Genomic DNA, 12,748 nt, shown 5'->3' on the forward strand with positions numbered 1-12,748 from the left:
TACCAGAAGAAATAATATGATAGATGCAAAGGATATTCCAGAAAGAAAAAAAACGAGTTTTTTGTGAAGAAGAAGAAGGAGCATGACAAAGTCGTGAGTGTGTGCGCGAAGAGACGTGAAAGCAGGGCTGACCGAGGAGGTAAGCAGTTGCGCACAGGTGCAATGGACACCGGAGTCGACGCACCATGACATATCTGGTGGCTGATGCATGGGGGGTGGAGCTTAGTTGTGTGGTATCTGCTTGCTCTGGCCGTTACCAGCCCATACACCACCGCCAACAGCTCGCGAGATACCAACGCCCAGGCCGACGGCGGCGGCAATGACGAGGAGAGCAATGACAATCTTGGCCCACAGTCGTTGCTTGTTGGTCAAATTGCGGAAAAAGGCGCAGCCGCGCTTGCGCTGGTACGACTTGCGCTTCTCGAGCACCGCCTGTCGTGTAGGCCACATGGTGCACTCCTTGACGCGACCATCGACGGACGACTTGGACTGTTGTTGTGTCGAGGCTACCGACAGTGGCACGGCGCCTTCGAGATCGTGTTCGGTGACACCAAGGTGTGGCTTGGAGGGGGGAATGCTGTCATTGATGGAGGGGCGCGTCTCGCGCAGGGCCTCTGGATGCTTGTAAAAGGCCGAGTAGGGGTTGGAGGCGTCGGCAGTCCATTCCTTCTTGGCCGGGTCGGCGTCGGCAGTAGCAGTGGCGGTAGTCATGGTGGAGTCTTGCGAATGCGGAGAGCGCAGCAGCTGCTGTGTGGCGGGGGGCATGGCGGGGTTGGAGGCGCGCTCGATGCTGGCGCCGAAGGTGACGGGCTCGTTCTTCTCGTTGGCAGCCATTGCGGCGTCAGGGGGTGGGTGGAGTAGCACAAAGGTGGAGGCGACAGGCAATGGATAGCGGCGGCGCGACTATTTGTGGCGGAGAGAAAGAGAGAGAAAGAGAGAGGGAGGGAGGGAGGGGAAGCTTTACAGCAGGCGCAGCATGGGCCGGATACGGTGACGAGGCGGCGTCGTATGTTAGTGGGCCAAGGAAGGGGGTTAAGGACAGGCGTCGAGGCAAGTAGAGCGGATGGGAGAGGGGTGGTAGCGGACAGTGAGGGAGCGGCGATGCAGTTGTGGAAGCAGGAGGTCCGTCTGGGGCACTCGAAGCTGCAAAGGGTGGGCTGTGGCGCGGGTGGACAGGTGAGAGGGCTCGATGGCAGTGGAGAGAGAGCGAGACGTGTGTGCAAGGAGCGTCACGGGCGGGCGGCAGTGCGCGAGAAGATATGAAGGAGCAGTGTCCACCCATGGCTGAACAAGGCCCGTGTGAACGGGGGATTCCAGACTTGGGGGGCAATCAGACGGGCGCGCTAGGCCGTTCGGAGCCCATGTCCCTGCCATCAAGGCACGTCTGAGTCGATTAGTTGACGAGGCAAAGCAAACTGCAGGTGGGCGTTTGGTTTGCCCGTCCCTGATCTTCGCCCGCACTTCTCGTCGCCCTCGCTCAACCACGGCGCCGCCCCCCAATACTTGGTAGTAGGTGTACTTTGGCCCAGCAAAGCAACACGCACATGGCCACGCCAAAGGCACCGCCATGACCATGACCATGACCATGGCTCTCTCTCTCTCTCTCTCTCTCTCTGCGCGACTGCGCCCTGTTGTCGCGTGAGCGTGAGCATGAGCATGAGCATGGGCGTGAGCGTGAGCGTGTGCCGTGTGGGTTGGCATGGTGGCCGCTGTAGGGCCGCTTTGGTCGTGTACTTGGTTAGTTGTACACTAGGGAGTACACAGTAAGTAAGTGTGTAGAAAGCAGCGAGGGTGAGGGTGAGGGTGCGGCGCAGCTGGGGTTTGTTTGGCTCTAGCTTGGCGTTGAGCCCAAGCGCACGCGAGGCCCGAGCAGATAGCGCGACCGGCCAATCTCTGTGCGGCTGGATGCACGCTGCACGTCGCACGCCGCACGCCGCACGCAGTACGCGGAGCGGCTGGCCGAGAGAGGCTTGAGCGCTTTGCTTGTCTGTCTGCTACCTCTGCCTCTGCCTCTGTCTCTTTCTCATGCACCCGCACCCGCACCCACACCAGCACCAGCACCAGCCTTAGCCCTGGACAAGCTCCCAGAAGCTATCGAATCGTCCATAGCACCACCACCACATGGCGCCCTGCTGGCGGGGCACGCCATCTGCCCACCGGCCCCCGGCCAGACCTCTCCAGCGGCACGGCGGCGAGGGCACACAACCAAGGTGCAAAAAAGAAGCTTTTGGCCTCCCCCAAGCAGTGGGAAAATCATCCAAGACGTGCATGGGTGCCGATAGCCGCTTGCTTGCTTGCATGCATGCATGCATACGTACGTAGAGACAAAGACGTGCCTTGGTTGGGCCTACACATGTGTACCTAGGTAGATAGTAATACTACTACTGCTACTACTGACTCCTGCTGCTCAGATGGCGGCGGCCGGGCTGGCGAGATGAGATAACGCTGGAAATGCAAATGCATGGAACCCCATGGCATGGTGCCAGATTGAGGGTTTCCGCCAGGCCTGTGCACCAGCCCGCCAACCCAGACCACCAGCCCGCTAATGCAAACTGCTGTCTCTCTCTACGCGCCCTCGCTCTCTCTCGCTCTCTGCCCGCTCGCCCGCCCTCAGTTGCGTTTCCTGCTCCGCACCCAGAGTAGCCTGGAACCCTGATGCTATATCATCCCCCCCTCCCCAACCCGCTCTCCCCGTGTCGCACTCCTCTGGCCAGCCCCGTCTGGGCCTGTTCCATCACCCACTAGTCCGTCTCCACCACCCCAGTTGTCTTTGTCTCATCATCATCATCATCGTCGTCACGGTAAGTATTTGCATTGCATCCACCTGGAATCCTCGCTCCGTCTTGTGTCGTGCCTTCCGCCTCTCACCTGCCGTCTCTTCCTCCCGCGACTGCCCTCTCTTACTCTGCCTTTTTTGTTCCCCGCCCTCAAATCAAAACAACAGGCCGTTTTGTCATGCTGCCCAAACCCTCCCCCCTCCCCCCCAAAAAATTGCCGCCCCAAACGCCAACGCCAATGCCCATGCCTATCCATCACTGTGCGTGCGCAGCCTTGCTAGCAATCCCAGCTGCATCCTTAGTCTACCCTTTTGGGCCGCTGTCCCGCTCCCCATCCAATCACGCGCCTATATCTGCTACCTCTATTTTTTTTCCCTTTCCTTTCCTTGGTTCATGGTCTATTCTCGTGCGCCTGCACCTGCGATTTCCTCCCTCTTGATACCGGATCGCTCACACATGCCCTTGAAAATGCCGCCCTGATCGTACAAGCGCAGTGGCGAATCTAGCTCCGCAATCTGCCCTGCGTCCATGACGCAAATGCGGTCGTAATTGATGACTAGGCCACCACGTCAGTCTCAGCTCTCGTTTGTCCTAGCTCTCTACCCTGCGCCGGTCAAACTTACTTGTCTTCAACCTGTGAGCAATGCACAGCAGCGTCTTGCCTTTGAACCCCTCCACAATCTGCGCACGCACACACACAACCGTTAGCCTCGTCTCCCAACGTCGCCAACAATGACGTTTGCTTGTTGCTTACCGTTTGTTGAATCTTTGCGTCAGTCTCAAAATCCACCGAACTAGTCGCTTCGTCGCACACAATGATTTGCGAGTTGCGAACCAGCGCACGCGCTAGAGCCATGAGCTGCCGCTGGCCCAGCGAAAAGTTGAGTCCTTCCTCCTCAACCACGCTGTCGAGATGGATTCGCCCAGAGTGGTCATCCATGGCCTGCTCCGTCGACACGAGATCGGCCTGTCGCAGCGCAGACCAGAGCTCCAGATCAGAATGCTCGTGGAAAGGATCTAGGTTCGATCGGATCGTTCCCTTGAACAGCGTTGGGTCCTGGGGGATAATCGCCAACTTGGACCGCAGGTCGTGAAGACCAATCTTGGCAATGTCCACGCCGTCAACAACAATCGATCCCCCAGACAACTCCTGCAGTCGGAAAAGTGCTGACATGATGGACGACTTGCCCGCTCCCGTGCGGCCTACAACTCCAATCCGCTCGCCCGCGTGTACATGCATGCTCAGCCCCTTGAGCACCAAGGGCAGTCCATCGCGATACCGCATCTCGACCTTGTCAAACATAATCTCGCCGTGCTCTGGCCAAGTCGGTCGCACCTGACCCATGTGTAGCGGCGCTTCTTCTTCCAATTGGCTTCCGTAGTGATGGATACGTTCCGTCGAGTTCATGTTGTTCTCTACCTCTGCAAGCTGACGAACAGTAAACTGAATCATCTGCACAATGGTAAGAATGTACGAAAGCACCAAGCCAGCAATGCTGGGATCGACAGAGAAACGGCTAGTCACAACCAAGATACCCGTCGTGAAGACTAGTGCAATACCAACAACGTCCAGACGCACACTCAGCCACCGCTGATTCGCAAACGTGAGATAGTATGCGCTGTTCATGTCATCAACCGCATCCCGAACCGACTTGGAAAACTGGTTTTGAAGCCCATAGGCACGAATCGTCGGCGTTCCCATTACAGCCTCGCCAAACCGTGAAAAGACCGTACTGCGCAGAACAGCTTCATGTCTCTTGACCTCGCGAGCCGAAGACCGGTAAAACGCCGCCGAAAACATGAACAGTAAGAAGAGCGGTCCCAGCGCAATCGCATAGTAATAGTAGTACGAAATGATGAGAATAAAAACACTGCAATGTCCTCTGTTAGCCTCCCAGAACAAAACAAAACATATCTAGTTGAAGAAGGGGTCCACCCAGAAACTTACGAGATAATCATAGCCAGCGTCAAAAAGTACATACGAATCGAATCCGTAATGGTATTATCCATAACATCGATATCCTTGCTGAACCGATTTGTAATGCGCCCCAAAGGCGTCGTGTCGAAAAACGACATGGGCGCCCGCAACACGCGCGTAATGGCCCGATGCAGCATGACCTTGCCCGCTCGCGTTCCGAAAATCGACACTGCAAACGAGAAGAAGAACATGAGGAGGGCCTGGCTGAGGCCAAAGGCCGCGTACGCGCCAATATAGGCGCCCTGCGAGTAGCCGAATTTGTTCGACGTCCAGTACGAGAGCCAGAGCGACGTTACAATGTTTGCGCCTTGCGAGAGGACGAGCAGGATGAAGATGAGAGGGCCGACCCAGATGCCGCCGCCCGCTTTGATGTATTCGATCCAGACCTGCCAGCTGACGCTCTTGGTCGCGCGTTCTTCCTGCTGCATGAGCGCCGCTTGCTTCCTTGGCTTTTTCTGTTTCTTGACGCTCTTCACTTCGGCTGCTACCTCGCCATCCTCTACTTCGTCCTCCTCCTCTTCTGCTTCTTTTTCTTCTTCCTTGGCAGTCGTGCTCATGACTTGGATAAAGTCGGCGTTTTGTGCCATGAGATTGTCGAATGTGTCTACTGCTTTGACTTGGCCTTGGTCAACCCAGATGATGCGATCGCAGCGGTTTAGTACGTGTAACTGGTGAGTAGCTAGAATTCGGCACTTGTCTTTGAGCAGTCCGCAAATAGCATTGTCCATAATGTGCCGGCCTACGTGGGCATCGACAGCACTCAACGGGTCGTCCATGAGAATGATATCCGCGTTAAAGTAGATCGCACGTGCAATATTCATACGCTGCTTCTGGCCACCCGAGACGGTAATACCACGCTCGCCAATCTCCGTTGCATCGTGGTGAGGCAGCATGTCGAGATCCGGCCGAAGCGCACAAGCATCTACCACCTGGTCATACCATTTGCGGTTGAATTCCTTGCCAAAGATGATGTTTTCCCGTACCGTTGCGTTCTGGATCCACGCGTATTGCGGGCAAAAGGCGCGCGAGGCTCCGAAAATAACTTCGCCGTTTGTCTTGCGCATGTCGCCTGCGAGGGCTGCGAGCAATGAACTCTTACCTGAGCCGACGCCACCAATAATGGCGACCAGCTCGTTTCGTCCAAACGTAAGATTGAGTCCTTTGATTTCAAACGGCTTTTCCTCCTCTTCCACCGCCGTTGCGTCTGAAGGTGTCGTGGCTCCACTCGCCCGCATCGCCTCTGCAGCTGCCTTCTTCTCCTTCTTCGTCTCGCCCTTCTTACCCGGTGCTCCACCTTTTCCCGGCCCGTCTTCAGCTTCTTGAGTCGGGTGGCGCTCCCAAGTGAAATCCGCATCCCTAAGTACCACGGCATCCTTGGCGTCGTAGTCCCAGCGTCCACTCTCTTCTGCCTCTTCCGCAAGAAGGAATTCCTGGATACGCTTGACAGAGGCATTCGCATCAATGACCTGGCCAATAACCAGCGGAAGGAAGTTGAGAGGGATACGCATCGAGTTGAAGAGAGCTAGCGAGGAGAAGATTGGTGCGGGATCGAGATTGCTGTTGAACTGAGAATACGTGATGAAGGAAATCATCGATGCGAAGACAGGCATCGACATTCCCACGGAAAGAACGGCATTTCGAATGGTGAGCAGGATCTGAATGCCATGAATCTCCTTCTTTCGAATCGCTTGGATGCGCTCTAGGAAGCTCGTTTCCCAGCCAAAGTACTTGACGAACCGCACCCCTTGGAGAATTTCCTGCGTCAAGCTCACACGCTGATCGGTAATCTTGTTGATGACAACTCTTCGGCGGAACAGAGTCTTGACTGCGCGACCAAGCAGGGGCATGGCAATGAGGATGAGGCCGAGACCGGGCAGCGCACTGTATGTGAGGTTGACGAGAAGCAGAGCCGTTGTAATGAGAATACCGATGGGAGCCGTCCAGATCATGTGAAAGAAACCGCTAGCTTGGTCAATACGGTACGTGTCGGTGGACATGAGATTGACAATTCGCCCATTGCCCCAGCCCTCACCGTCACCCGCCACACCTGCCTGCGTCTTTGGGCTCTGTTTCTTTTCCTTCTTCTTGAGTATTTTCTTGTACCATTTCAGCTCGGCTTCACTTCCGGGCTTCAGATCAGGCGGCGGTGCCTCGAGAACGGCCTGGCCTCCAGCCTTTGCTCTGCCCGATAGCTTCATAGCCTTGTTGAAGATGAGGGCAATCAAAACGCCTCTGGCTTCTCCACCAATCATCATACCGCGGTACATGAAATGGTTAGTAGCCAAACTCTGCAAGAACTGCATCACGGTGATTGCAATGACCAGGCCAATACCTTCGCCGATAGGTGGGCCAGGGACATTCCTTCGCTGTGCAACGTATGCCTTGACGGCAAAGCTGATGAGATAGCGCAGTACAAAGGGGGCAATCGCTTGTATAACGGATGCTGAGAGTTGGCACAGACCGCCAATAATAAACTCCCACTTGAACGTGTCGAACATGGCACCAAGCAGAGGCCTCTCGCCGCCTTGTTCTCGCCGCCTATTGAAAGCCGCTTCCAACTTAGCTGCCAGTACATCTGCACTTCGATCTGGATTGACTTCCCAAATATCGTTCTTTTCTAGCGGCCGCTTGTAGCCCACTCGCATAATCGGTTGCATCCATTGCCATGTGAGTCTGCTGAGCAATCCAGCAGTGTATTCTGGGCTTACGGTACGCTCTTTCGGTACAGGCGGCGGGTTGTTCTTGAGCACGTTCAGGCGTTTGTAAAAGGGCTTCTTCATTGGTGTTGATTTCGTGGCGTTGGACTCTGTAGTGCTGGCTTCCGAGTAAGCACTGGTACTTGACTGTAACCTGGAAAGGTTTCCTCTTGGTCCATGACCGTCGCCATTACTCTCAATTGCCTTTTCGCTAGGCTCTGTCCGTATTGGCTCATATTCTGTGGGATTTTCTGCTGCCGCTTGAGGATCTGCCAAGCCTAAACCCTTTTCTTTTTCGGTCTCGTCTAGAGACGACGATGATTGGGATTTGGCCATGTCGGCGCGAATGCCGGTCCAATGTCAGATTCGGTTGCGGCAACGGGAGGCAGATCGCGTTGTGGGGCCTAGTAAGACGGATGATTTGCGTATTAAGCGACCAAATGTATGGTTGACGTGTGCCAGATGATGTATGAAAGGCTGGTTGACAGGTGAAGAGGAAAAGGCGACGACCACAAAGAGTCGCGAGACGGCATGATTGCAAGCGCAAGGTCACGCCTAGTCTATAAAGGGCCCCGATACTGGCATAGTCATGAAATCAGAGCCCGCGCTCCACAACTAGCGTAGTGGCCTTGAACGGAGTTAGCAGTCGCCAATGAACGGCGAGGTCCGCTGCTGCATGATCTGGCGGTTGCTAAGCATCAGAGAATACACGACGCTTGCTCGGTGTCTGAACTTGCCCGACGAACCGAAACGCTGCGTATTACCACTCGCAATATGCCCTCGCATCCGCGGAGTGTGGCACAACAGAGTGAACGCCCTGTCCATGCGCACCAGTCTCGTCTTGTTCCGTCGCGAGTCATCCAGGCGGTGTCGTTTGGCCATGACACACAAGTTTCTTTTTCGCGTATTTTGTTTTCCGTGAAGCCAGAATCGACCGGTAACAAGGATGCGACGCCACTGCCTCGAGTGGAGCCGTCGCAGTATGTCTACCAAGGCTCCACCGCCGAGATGCCCATATCTTAATTGACCACAATGCCCCGTCATCTACTGAAGCCGCCTGTACTTAAGTGGTTCATATCGCGTACGTACCTACCAGGCCCCATACATGTGTATGCACAATACGAGGCACATTGTCATCCCCGCAGTGTGGGTGGTTCCGGATATCCTTGTACATTTGTAGTACTCATCGCAGTCGCGCCGCTGCCCCGCAAAGACCCCTATATAGTCCACCTGCATCTGGAAGTATCGTCCCGCCCTCAGCCCTGACAAGCAGCCGTCGCTCGGCCATGGCACCTCGTGTGTAACATGGCCATGAGGCTCCAATCGCCAGTGACGATGTTGGCTTTTGTAGAAAACGCTTCACCATCGACTCGGACGGAGTTTGCCAAAGTCCGGTGTCTGTAAGTATGTCGTTGAAAAAAACATGGACGGAAACTTTGAAAGACCCGACCGCGTGTTCCAGGAGCCAATGACAGAGATCCATGCAAAGTCTATGTAAGCCGCATGCAAACCAACCTAGGCACCGGCATAGCCATGGCCACGCTTGACCACTGCCTGCTGCCTGCTGCCTGCTGCCCCGTATGACGTGGGGCAACATGGCTGGATCCTCTATTTCCGGTCAAGCCAAGGCCATCGAGGTTGCAACTTGGTCCGTTCTTCTCAACATCGGTAAAGCACAGAGCTCGGCTTGAGTATAAGTCCCGAACGGGCGACGACCCGCAAGCTAGGTGTATTCTATCAATGCCCAATATCGTCTAGTAGCCGTTTCAGTCCCAATCATCCATGTGACTAGGTTCTAAAAAGAAACACCCAAACATACAATGTATGCGCTCGCGTACAACAAACGGTAACAACTACACTCGCACAAACTTCCACCAAGGGTATCCTAAACTTTGGTGCCGCACCTCCAACTAGTTCACTCCTCTGTAAACACTGGTATCCGGCCCAACCGGACACCTAAGAGCCTATTCCTCCATCTTGCCCTTCAGTGTAGGCAGCTCCTCCATGGCTTCCTTGATGATTGACAGGGCCGACTCAACCTCTTGTTCCGTAATGACCAGCGGTGGGGCAAGGCGGATAATATTCTGGTGTGTGGGTTTCGCCTGTCCGTCAGTGTCAGTACCGTCAACCTCTTTTACGTGCATAATCTTGAGGGCTCTTCCTACCAATAGTCCCTTCTCTTTGAAGAGCATGCAGAGATCCCAAGCGCTGTGTCCGTTGGTCCTACTCTCATCAATGACGATGGCATTCAATAAGCCCTTGCCCCGAATTGTCTTGATCATCGGGTTGTTAATGTCTTGAAGTCCTTGACGGAACTTGTTACCTAGTGTCTCTGCGCGCTCAATCATGTTTTCTTCTTCGACGAGTTCAAGCGCCCGGATCGCGACAGCGGAGCCGAGAGGATTGCCGCCATATGTTGAACCGTGGGTACCGGGCTCAATAGTAAGCATGACTTCCTTGGAACCCAGAACACACGAGACGGGGTACATGCCGCCGGAGATAGCCTTGCCGAGAAGGACCAAGTCGGGCTTAATACCACTCCACTCATGGCAAAGCATCTTGCCCGTTCGCGCGATGCCCGTCTGGATTTCATCACAGATGAGAAGCACATTGTGCTTGTCGCAAAGCGCCCTCACTTCGCGCAGATAGCTGTCGTCTGGGACCACAATACCAGCCTCGCCCTGGATGGGCTCGACGAGGAAAGCTGCAGTGTTCTTTCCATGCTTCTCTAATGTCTCACGAACATCGTCGACATTGTTGTAGCGAATCGGCTTGCCTGTGACAGGGCAGACACTTCCAATTCCAGGAAGGTATGGCCCATAGTTCTCACGAGACTCGGGGTCCGTGGACATGGTAATAGCAGCAAACTAACCTCTCGTTAGCTAAAGCGTGTGTGTAGGGACGCAATGATACGTACTGTCCGACCATGGAAATTTTCCTGCACAGAGAAGACCAACGCCTCATTCTGCGGAATGCCCTTGACTTTGTATCCCCACTTGCGGGCAATCTTGACGGCTGTCTCGACGGCTTCGGCGCCTGTGTTCATGGGCAGGATCATGTCAAAGCCAAACAGTTTTGTCGCATACTCGGCAAAGCGGGGGAAGACATCATTGTAAAATGCACGGCTGCTGAGGGTCAAGCGCGACGCCTGCTCAGTCAAGGCCTTGACGAGTTCCGGGTGACAGTGACCCTGGTTGACGGCGCTGTATGCAGAGAGGAAGTCGAGATAATGCTTGCCCTCAGGATCCCAGACACTGCAACCACTTGCTCTGGCAAACACTGGGCCTGGTCAGCTCAGGATACATGGCCTAGGGCTCACGAATACATACCGATGGGCAGAGGGTGGTAGTTGTGAGCTGCAAAGTCGGACTCGGACTTGATGGCCGCCTGTGACGATGCAGAGTGGTACCTGGCGGGGTCTGGCGTGCCGGTGGGGTGAAAGGAGCGGGCAGTTGGCTTCAAGGTGGTGCTGTTGCTGTTTGCACTGCTTGTGTCGTTCTGGACTGCGCCTGGAGCCATGGTGAATGGTGTATGTGTGAACGTGGGGTAGTGGGGAAGTATGTCCTGGGACGGGTTGAGGGAGCAACAAATGGGTTTGTGGGCAAAAGAGAAGAGCGGACCAAGCAGACTTCTTATTTCCTCGGTGGTTTGACTGCTGTGCCGTGAATCGCCTCCAACTGTACTTAGGAGATAGCCTCCGTAAGAACAACTGGTGCTATCGCCTCAAGATGCCTTTAGAGGAACGCGACCAACGAGCGCCTCGGTTGCGGGCGGGTCACCGCTATAGCGCCGCTGTCATTGGCTCGTGACCACGCGAGGCACGCTGGGCTGGACGTGGCCAAAACCATACTGAGGGGAAGTCTGGCGACGAGCGCGCAGATGCAATGGCAGAGCGAGTGAAGGGAGGTTTTGGCCCTGGATATCAAGTCGGCGCGTCTGTCCGCTAAAAGTTACCTGTTCGTAGTGGTGTCGTGACGCGTGCGCCATTTTCTCCGGCTGCTCGTGCAATCACAGCCTCCAAAGCTCCGGCTGGACGGTGACGCTGTCGGTTCGGATAGCCTTTTTTTCTGAGCATCACAGTCGCTGCCCCAGAGCCGTCAATATTTCCTACACACGTACCTGTGATTGCTTCTCGGCTGTCTGATACTTTGACATTGACGTTGGAACGTCAATTTCTGGCCGTACTGCAAGCGAATCCAGAGTGTACTGTCACATGACTTTTTACAGAGCGGCTCGCCGACTATGCTCTTCAAATATTCTTCATCACTATCTGCATAGCCCTTGCAAGTTGTTACGCCTTCCGAAAGCAGCCGCCATGTCCACAAAACTCCTCTTCAAAAAAGACCAGCCCGTACATTGGATCCTCGACTGGGACGGCACCATCACCAAAAGAGACACTCTAGACGCGCTCGTCAGTATATCGGCAGCAGAAAAACCTGACTTCCCCACCATGGACCACTGGAAATCCGTCTCACAAGCATATATGGACGACTACACCGCTACACTGAAACAGCTCATTCCAACCGGCGCTCTCCCGATAACCATAGTCGAGGAAAAACAGCTCCTACTTAGACTGAAACAAGTAGAGCAGCGCAGCCTTGACCGCGTACACTCATCTACTATATTCACTAATTTTACCCATCAAGGCATCGAATCAGGAGCCAAGCAGGTCATAGAATCAGGCCAGGTGCAACTTCGCACTGGTTTCCCTTCCTTCTTCAAGCACATCCAGTCACGTGAGGGTGACGCTTTTGCCATTCTGAGTGTGAACTGGTCTCGCCATTTCATTCATTCCTGCCTTGCCGCATCCAAGATCAGCGTAGCCTCGCACGCCATTCTGTCCAACGAGCTCGACGGCATATCCGCTGGGGTGCCCTCGTCTGGTCGCATCGTCGCTGCAGGTTCGCGAGAACCGGACCCCATTGTATCCAGCGGTGACAAACTGCAAATTTTTGAGCAAATGCACGAGGTAAACGCGCACAAAGTGTACATTGGTGATAGTTGGACGGATATCGAGTGTCTGCTAGCTGCAGACCTTGGTATCTGCATCCGCGATGATCCTATGGGTAGCTCGCAGAAGACGCTTGTCGAGGCGCTGACGAGGCTGGGAGTGGCATGCCCAAGGTTGAAAGATCGGAGGCAGCATAACGGGTGTGGTGTCGTATGGGCCAGGGACTTTACAGAAGTGCTTGAATGGATGGAGAATGGTTTGCAGTAATCATTTGTTGCAACTGAACCGAAATCAAACTATACTAATGCTACATTTCCTGACCGGGAAGATGACTCCAAAACGCACC

The 12,748-nt window shown here is 54.8% G+C and overlaps 4 protein-coding genes across 4 annotated transcripts; 1 reads left to right on the plus strand and 3 right to left on the minus strand.

Annotated features, from left to right (window-relative positions):
- Nucleotides 1-222: 222 nt before the first annotated feature.
- COCMIDRAFT_8767 (uncharacterized protein) lies at nucleotides 223-834 on the minus strand (the record flags this gene model as incomplete). The annotated part of the gene is made up of 1 exon (XM_007693752.1): nucleotides 223-834. The coding sequence occupies one exon, from the start codon at nucleotides 832-834 to the stop codon at nucleotides 223-225; it is 612 nt and encodes a 203-aa protein (XP_007691942.1).
- A 2,341-nt stretch (nucleotides 835-3,175) lies between these two features.
- Nucleotides 3,176-7,787, minus strand: COCMIDRAFT_8768 (uncharacterized protein; the record flags this gene model as incomplete). The annotated part of the gene is made up of 4 exons (XM_007693753.1): nucleotides 3,176-3,333; nucleotides 3,401-3,458; nucleotides 3,532-4,648; nucleotides 4,726-7,787. 4 exons carry the CDS (start codon nucleotides 7,785-7,787, stop codon nucleotides 3,176-3,178), a joined length of 4,395 nt encoding a protein of 1,464 aa, XP_007691943.1.
- A 1,628-nt stretch (nucleotides 7,788-9,415) lies between these two features.
- Nucleotides 9,416-10,970, minus strand: COCMIDRAFT_105910 (uncharacterized protein; the record flags this gene model as incomplete). Its single annotated transcript, XM_007693763.1, has 3 exons — nucleotides 9,416-10,318; nucleotides 10,369-10,730; nucleotides 10,781-10,970. 3 exons carry the CDS (start codon nucleotides 10,968-10,970, stop codon nucleotides 9,416-9,418), a joined length of 1,455 nt encoding a protein of 484 aa, XP_007691953.1.
- Nucleotides 10,971-11,766: 796 nt separating this feature from the next.
- Nucleotides 11,767-12,669, plus strand: COCMIDRAFT_40310 (uncharacterized protein; the record flags this gene model as incomplete). The annotated part of the gene is made up of 1 exon (XM_007693759.1): nucleotides 11,767-12,669. One exon carries the CDS (start codon nucleotides 11,767-11,769, stop codon nucleotides 12,667-12,669), a length of 903 nt encoding a protein of 300 aa, XP_007691949.1.
- Between the last annotated feature and the right edge of the window lie 79 nt (nucleotides 12,670-12,748).

Source organism: Bipolaris oryzae, assembly GCF_000523455.1.
Source record: "Bipolaris oryzae ATCC 44560 unplaced genomic scaffold scaffold_180, whole genome shotgun sequence".
Classification (NCBI taxonomy): Eukaryota; Fungi; Ascomycota; class Dothideomycetes; order Pleosporales; family Pleosporaceae; genus Bipolaris; species Bipolaris oryzae.